This window comes from Rhagoletis pomonella, unplaced genomic scaffold, assembly GCF_013731165.1.
Source record: "Rhagoletis pomonella isolate Grant_MI unplaced genomic scaffold, Rhpom_1.0 Rhpom_scaffold_00001, whole genome shotgun sequence".
NCBI lineage: Eukaryota > Metazoa > Arthropoda > Insecta > Diptera > Tephritidae > Rhagoletis > Rhagoletis pomonella.
The window spans coordinates 13,744,304-13,752,180 of NW_023458555.1; the positions used below are offsets into that span (position 1 = coordinate 13,744,304).

Here is a 7,877-nt window from a genome sequence, read left to right on the forward strand (position 1 = left end):
TGAAAAGGTTTTTCATTTGTGTGTACCCTACAACATACATACATAGGAAAGAGGCATATGTTAGATATGTACGTAATAATTTATTAGATTCATCTACCACAAATAAAATAATACAAACCGTTCATGTTTCACGTGCGTGCTACGATCTGTAAACCTCCGGAAGCAGTATTGACATTCGTAGGGTTTTTCTCCTGTGTGTATGCGCATGTGCGCTGTCAAGTTACATGCCGCCGTAAAGCGCTTAAAACACAATCTGCCAGCAAATGTTCAAAAAAGTGTTAGCATTTAATATGTTTGTTATTTATCGCATACTTACTCGCATTCGAAATTTTTTTCTTGACGGTGTATACGCATATGATAATTTCTCAAGCTACGGTTGGTGAAATGATTACCGCAAACGTCACAGGAAAACATTAAAGAAAAATTCGCTTTTCTGCGAATATGCGGCGAGCTGCGTTGTTCTCGATCCCTAATTTTAATAGTCGCTGTACTGGGTCGGTTCGAGGCGAGCTGCTCACTTGATTCTAATTCTTGCTGAGCAACTGATCCTATATCACTTTCATCTATCAGATACTCCTCCATCTGTACCACTGATCTGTTGGTTTCAGACCTTTCATAACCAGGTTCTTCTCCTTCATCGCAACCATCGGCTTCAGTTAAATCCTCAATAAGCTGCATGGTAGACTCCGATTCTGCATCTGCATTTTCTTCAACGTCTAAATTCGGTTCAACTTCAACATCGGCTTCAACATGTACATTTTGTTGAATTATAGAATCTTCTTCCTTAATTACGGGTTCTTCGATTATGTAAAATAGTTCATCGGTTTCTTGCTCCTGTTCGTCGTCACTGTTGGGTAATATTTTCTCGTTTTCCGTGTTTTTTTCTACACCAAGTGTATTATCTGTTTCATTAACATTGCTATCTTCTTCATTGTTTAAACTGCATTCGTTGGTATCTTCTTGTTTTTGGGCGTCGTCATTAATATAATCCATATCCATGCTACATTCTGAGTTGGATTTACTTACAAGTAAAGCCTCTTCTTTATTATTTGTTTTGCTGTCATCGAACCCATCTAATTCATTTTCTTCATGATCGTCATATGAGAATTCGTGTTCGAAATTTTCCACATCTCTGTTAATTTTATTTAACTTATTATTAAATGTTGCTCCGCCTACTTTATCATTATCCTTCATCACGAAGAATTTTGTGGTCGTTTTAACATGTTGTGTTCTTTGAGATTGCTGCATATTAAAAGCTGTGGTTGTTCTCGGAATAGCTCTCATTAATTTAGTTGGACATATTTCTTTATCATCTCCGCCATCTCCAATTTTCTCAGCAAGTACTGGTGAATTTATCAATTTATCCTTATTAATTTTTAAATCGTCGTCCATTGTTGAATCGTGTAGCGCTTCGTCTTTATTTGCAGATATCAATTCAGCATCTTCCTTAAAAATCTCTTCAAGTAATTCCACTGAATGTTCTCTCCGTTTATCCATTTTTAACATAGACGTAGCCGATTTTGTTTTTTGAATAACTGACTGCAAATATTCTTCTGAGCTGCGGCATGTTTGACTAAAGTGGCATGCATATTTTAGCAGTAGCACACATTTACGGCAAATCTTGTCAGGTAGATTGTCGCTGTTATTCATCTGAGAACAATATTCTGCGATTGGAACTTTTTAAAGGTATCAAGTAATAATTGTACAAACCTGTACGCCAGCAATATCATAAATTTGTTTGGCCATTTTGCTATCAATCAGAATATATTTTGGATGATGTTGTTGCTCCTCTGCTAAACAGACACGACAAACGTTCCACTTAATGCTAATTTCCATGGTTGGCATTCAGTTGATAATTTTCCTTTAACTGCTTATTGTCCAGGGAATCTTCCAAATATTTACTCTAAAAACACATCGGCCAAATAAAAAAATAAAACCAGTCAAAAGTGTCAAATAGAGCTGTCGAACTATAGACGATACTATCGATAGGCTGGTCACTTGAAATAACTATCGATAGTTTTAGTACTATCGCCACTATCGTTTCATTGATAACGTATTCTTGTTGTTGTAGCAGCATAAAAGTTCCCAAAGGATTTTTGGGGAGTGTTGCTGGAGTGACAGTCCTTGGCCAGATATAAATCTGGGACGTTCCGGTTACGTAGACCCGACTGTCGTGGGAACGGATAACGTATTCTCTTTCCTGGCGCTTTTGTTATTTGCACGTATTGGTTCAAAGAGAACAAAAATTGGCAGCATTATTTCAGGAACGAACGCAAGAATGATAGAATACACGATCCAGATTCTATCATTCTTGACCCAGGACGGTGTGCGGAAAAAAGTATTTTTTTGCAGTAACGTAATTGTTTCGCCGCCATGTGAATGAAACAACCGATTAAAAAATTACGTTATCAACTATAATTTGTTTTTCAAAAAAGAAATTGCAGAAAGCAGTTGCATGAGCAGTGGCACTTTGCATGTAAAGTGTCATTCGAAAGAACTTTTTTTCCGAAAGGCGAATTGCAGGGAAAATTTTTGGAATCGTTTTTTGACTGTTTACACGGCGAATGAATTTCTAGCAATATTTCTCGATAACAAAATGCAACCGTGAGCACCAAAAATAAACAAATTTATAAAAGCAAGATAACGAAAAATAAATGGATTTAGAAAAACATTTGAAATGGGTAGATACTATTGATAGTATCGATAGCCACCCTTAAGAATATCGTAGAACATCGATGGACCTAGGAATTTTCGAAGAAAGTATCGATATCATGAATCAATTTAATTCATTGCATGTAAAGTCGATATGGCGATATATCGGGCTAAACAATATCGATATCGAAAAAATCGATGTTGAAAATCCTACTCCCAATTGAATAGAATATTAAATTGTGTTATTTCCAATTTGTATATTTATTGAGGATTAAAACTGCATGCCGGTCGACTCAAGCGGTTTGTTAAACTTAAGAGCTAAATAAATCACACAAGCTGCTACTTTAGTAAAGTATCGATGTCTTCGATATATCGACCTTGGAATATCGATTCAAAAAATCGATTATCATGCCCAACCCAAAAGTACTCCTCGGAGACCAATTGGTGAAAAACTGCGAAAAGGTTTATTACTGTATATACTGTGGTATACGGTTTATTGTGCCATGCACTGAAGTTTACGAGGTTGCTGGCAGATCAATTTTGCGTCTTAATTTTACGAGGGGCTCGTAAATTAACAAATTTTGACAGCTCTTTTACGAGGCTTATAAAATTCCGAACTTTACGACGTTTACGAGGCTTTTACGAGTTTAAGGGAAGACTCCTAAAGGCCCGTTTACATACAACTTTGGCGTTGCGTTGGCGTTGGCGTTGGTTTGACAGAACGCACGTTAAAAGTATGCTTGCTACAATGAACGCTTGGCGGCGAATCCTTGGGCCACTAAATTAACATATTAACGACAGATAAATTAATATTTCATATCAATAATTGCATTAAAAACGATATTTCTTGCCCGCACTTGATTAAAAAGGAAAAATATTTCACATAATTTTATTTATTCGCAACAGCTGACGAGCGACGCACGCGAAAAGTTGAGAGTTGGCCATCTTTTTGCTTTGTGTTGGCGTGAGCGTTGTCGAATTTTGGCTATGTGGACGGCTGCATTTGAATTCATGTATTCATAGTCAGCTGTTGAAGCGACGCCAACGCCAACGCAACGCCAAAGTTCTATGTAAACGGGCCTTAATTGTTTTTTTTTTTTTTTGGTTTTTAGCTAAAATTTTTATTTTCGCCTACTTCTGTATATTAAGCCTGTTTTTTTATTTATATTTATTTGCAATAATTATAATATTTCTTTTGAGACGCCCGGTGTTGATTTTGGCAGTTTGTATTGTCAAACAATTCGCGACAAATAACAAATACATATTTGTATAAGGGATGGAATTTCAAAATTTAAAAATGTGCCTAATGGTCTTCAAATGTAGTGCCGTAAAGAGAAAGTGCTCTAAAATTAAAATTTCGTTCTTTCTGACGTGTTTACACATTCATACAGTGAGACATTTTGGCCAATTTTAGTTTTTATTGATTTTATACAAAAGTCTAACTCATAAGTAATTTACCATACACCATATATGTACAACATTACATTTCAACATTTCGACATTTCAAACTTTGTACAAAAACTATAAAAATTCAGCAGCTTTTCGCACAGCAAACCTTTAATTCAGAATGTTTAGACAGATTCCAAGTTTGCAATTTTACGTTTTTTTTCTTATAAAAGGTGCTTGAAAGTTTTTTAAATGGTTGAAAACATATCAAAATATAAAAACCATCAAGAATCAACGAGATTTTGCAGATACTTGCAATTTTGTTAAATAGACTATAAAACCACAAACTTAGAATCTTGGAGAAGAGGATAATTGTGCAAGAAGTGCCTCTGAGAATGAAAGTGCCAGAAATGGCACTATTGTGCCTTAATTTCCATCACTGATTTGTATGCTTTGCGATACTCGTTCTTATATCGATCAACTGGAAATATTTACAGAACCTTTATTTTTAATTATAATTTTCAAGAAAAACATATTGTGTTGGAAACATCCCAGTAATGCATGTGTACGATTCGTGTCGTATTTGCCTCACTGAGGACATTAATACAAGCACAATGCAGCCATTGTTTGATGATGAAGACACTTGTGCGGAGATTGTGCATCGAATCGAACTTTGCGGGGGCATAGCGGTAAGCGCTGTTGTCCAATTACATATAATTTGGTTACTATAAATGCGTATATTTTTAATTGATCTGATAATATTGCTACAGTTAAAACCACATGAGGAGTTTCCTAAGATGATTTGTTCCCAGTGCCTGGATAAGCTAAATGTTTCTTTCAAATTTCGATCGATGTGCCAAGCGAGCGAGCACGCTCTTCTAGATGCGATCGTAAAGGTATCGTCTATATTTTATTTTTATTTTTTACATTTTAATTAAATATAATTTTTCTATAGTCGGAAATGAAATCGGAACCCCAAGAGTATGACAACGCCCAGATGATGTCAAATGATGATGATAACGGGGAAAGTGAAATGTTCTTTGACATGCCTACTGAATTTATAGACGCTGAAGAGGTTGGCCTGGAAGATATTACCGAAAAAGTAGAACAAGAAGAAGAAGTCATTGTGGAGTCCGATATGGAACTTAATACAGAGAGTGCTGAGGAGTTCATTGAATGTACCGACAGTGAATATTTTGAAGAAGAAGAAGTGGAGGAACCCAAGGTTAAAGTTAATACAAAACAAACGCATATAAAAAAGGAACCATTATTGGGTGAGGAAAGTGTTCGCAAACGACCACGGCCAAAAGCGAAAACTGGTATCACCATAAAATCAGAATTACACAGAGGAAAGAAGTCGAATCGAGGAAGAAAGAAGAAGGAGGAACCAGAGATGGCGAGCATAATGTGTGAAATTTGTGGTAACATATATACAAAGCGTAACTTATTAAAAATGCATATGCGCCGACATATGGCCGAAAAACCATTCGCATGCGAGTAAGTAAAAGTTTAAATTTGTAAAATAAGTAGTTAATACATTTTTCTTTTAGAATTTGTGGCAAGACTTTTGCGTGTCCCTCGGAAATCGGCCGTCATATGCGTGTACATACTGGCGAGAAGCCATACGTTTGCAAATACTGTGGTCGAACATTTGCTGATCGAAGCACGAATATTAAACACGAAAGGTTCTTTGTGATAATATTAACTATAATTACTTTTATAACGATTCTTCTTTTTATAAAGAATTCATACAAACGAACGACCGTTTACTTGTCAGACATGTGGTAAATCTTTTACTTACTCTAATGTTTTAAAAAATCACATGTTAACACACACAGGCGAAAAACCATTCCCGTAAGTACGGTTTTGTCTTTTTAATTTTCAATATTTTATTGTAGAAATCTAATTAATCAAAGTGAACTATATCATTAATTACCAGTTGTATACCATGTAATAAGACATTTTCACGCAAGCATCAATTAGATCAACACATTGCAACTATAACTCATCAACAAACAGTTAGAAATCAGGTTGTAGCAGACGTTAAAATGCAGGAATTATTACATCACGTGCAGCCAAATCAGCACATTACCACTATAATGCACCAGCAGGCAATGAGACATCCCAAACTGGCAAATGTCAAAGTGGAGCATGTGATACGTCAAATAAACCCAAATCAGCATATTGACTCAATGGCTATCCAAAATACAATTACAAATGTTGAAGAAGTGGGTGAGGAGTATCAACGCCACAACGACGATGTTTATATTAATGCTGAATAAGTTGGTTTGGATACGTAATGAAATGATTTTTTTCTTTGATGACTACATGTATGTACATATCGTCGTTTAAAGTGCAAAACCGCGTATCAACAAAATGCAAAACCGCGTATGTGAAGTTGTAGAAATTATTTTCTAGAGCGTAAAAACACTCATATTTCAAAATGGTTCTCTTTTTTATAAAGCAATCGCATATATTTCAGGACGAATGGATAAGGATTGAGACAAGAGTTTGTGTGAGCAAATCCAATTTTTGGCAGCCAATGTCAGTTACGCGGTTTTGCACTTTAAACGAAGATATGCATACTATGTGTTTAGAATATGTACTATTGAGCCACATTGCAGTATGTATTTTATTAGGTAACGACAATGAGTGAAAACTATTCATCACAGAAATGATTTTATAATTTTTGGATGAATAGCTTTTAATAAATACAAATACCTTTAAAAATAGTTTTTTTTTAGCCTTTATTTCAACTACTTTGTACGCCAGAAGGGTCGCAGTTTAAATCCCACTGAGGCCAAACAGAGTCTGATGTGGTGATTTCTTTTTATTCTTAAAAGAGTTAACGTTATCAAGAACTCATTGTAAAGATATTTGAAGCAAAGCATTTTTTTAATGTTTTAAAGTATTCATATATTGATAAAAGTTATTCCAATGCCTCATTCTTTTGCTGAAGGAGTTTTCTTTGTTGCTCGCGCTCAACATTTTGTTTGTGTGACAAAGTACGATTATGTGTACTGATATGGGTTGGAAGTTGAAAAAACTTATCACACGGCACACATCTGTGAAAAATTTCTTTCACTAAAGTAACATTTTAATTTGAAAATTTTGTAAATCTACTTACTTCAAGGGGCGTTCACCAGTATGCACCAGCATGTGATTTTTCAACACATAGGATGCTGTGAAAGCTTTATCGCATTGTGGGCACTTAAAGGGACGCTCGTTTGTATGAGTACTGAAATAGACGCAGATAAAATTAAATTTGCAGTATTTTAAAAGAGATAGTTACCGTTCGTGTTTAATTCGTGAGCTATAGTCGCTGAAATGTCGTGGGCAATATTGGCAAGGGAATGGACGCTCTCCTGTATGACGCCGCATATGGCGCTTAAGTTCGCCTTCGGTGAAAAACTTACTTGGACAAATGCTGAAGTAAATAATTATATTATGTTTATATGCACTGAGCTACTTATTTATGGGTAGATTACAGATTGCAACCGAACTTCACTTGGTATTACAGATGGATTTTATTGCCTTCAACTGCGGTTGCGTTGTCATCCATAATCGACCCATTAAATTTTAAAAACTTACTCGCATTGCACGGGTTTTACCCCAGTATGTCGTCTAAGATGTGAACGGAAATGAGTAGGGCACTTAAAATGATTGCCACATTGATCGCAAATATATGTTTTTGCTTTATTTTTCCGTTCTCCTTTGGGTTGATTTTTTCCTTCTCCTTTGAGTTTATTTTTTCCTTCTCCTTTGGGTTTATTTTTTCCTTCTCCTTTGGCTTTATTTTTTCCTTCTCCTTTTGATTTCTTTTTCGGTAGATCTTTTTT

The 7,877-nt window shown here is 35.4% G+C and overlaps 3 protein-coding genes across 3 annotated transcripts in view; 1 reads left to right on the top strand and 2 right to left on the bottom strand.

Moving 5' to 3' along the window:
* Positions 1–5: 5 nt before the first annotated feature.
* On the bottom strand, positions 6–2,055 carry LOC118736376 (zinc finger protein 3-like; the record flags this gene model as incomplete). Its single annotated transcript, XM_036466503.1, has 4 exons — positions 1,711–2,055; positions 317–1,650; positions 119–253; positions 6–27 (listed from the first exon to the last, which is right to left on the bottom strand). Coding segments are annotated over exons 1-4 (1,626 nt in total), but the record flags the coding sequence as incomplete, so codon positions are not given.
* A 2,419-nt stretch (positions 2,056–4,474) lies between these two features.
* On the top strand, positions 4,475–6,400 carry LOC118739450 (transcription factor Ouib-like). Its single transcript, XM_036470779.1, has 6 exons — positions 4,475–4,727; positions 4,809–4,934; positions 4,994–5,535; positions 5,589–5,723; positions 5,782–5,892; positions 5,978–6,400. Exons 1-6 carry the CDS (start codon positions 4,596–4,598, stop codon positions 6,318–6,320), a joined length of 1,389 nt encoding a protein of 462 aa, XP_036326672.1. The 5' UTR covers positions 4,475–4,595; the 3' UTR covers positions 6,321–6,400.
* Positions 6,401–6,772: 372 nt separating this feature from the next.
* Positions 6,773–7,877, bottom strand: part of LOC118736470 (transcription factor Ouib-like) — a 1,797-nt gene continuing 692 nt past the window's right edge. Inside the window, exons 2-5 of the mRNA XM_036466577.1 lie at positions 7,630–7,870; positions 7,331–7,465; positions 7,166–7,276; positions 6,773–7,103 (exon numbers count right to left, since the gene is read on the bottom strand). Of these exons, the coding sequence (XP_036322470.1) occupies positions 6,968–7,103; positions 7,166–7,276; positions 7,331–7,465; positions 7,630–7,870 (623 nt within the window). The 3' untranslated portion in view covers positions 6,773–6,967. The remainder of the gene's footprint in view (positions 7,104–7,165; positions 7,277–7,330; positions 7,466–7,629; positions 7,871–7,877) is intronic.

What these genes read in the sequence shown, in the direction of transcription:
- LOC118739450 (XM_036470779.1), top strand. Translation starts at nt 4,596, where the DNA reads ATGCATGTGTACGATTCGTGTCGTATTTGCCTCACTGAGGACATTAAT. An exon ending in AACTTTGCGGGGGCATAGCG is followed by an intron (nt 4,728 to 4,808) that starts GTAAGCGCTGTT and finishes ATATTGCTACAG; the next exon opens with TTAAAACCACATGAGGAGTT. An exon ending in ACAGGCGAAAAACCATTCCC is followed by an intron (nt 5,893 to 5,977) that starts GTAAGTACGGTT and finishes ATTAATTACCAG; the next exon opens with TTGTATACCATGTAATAAGA.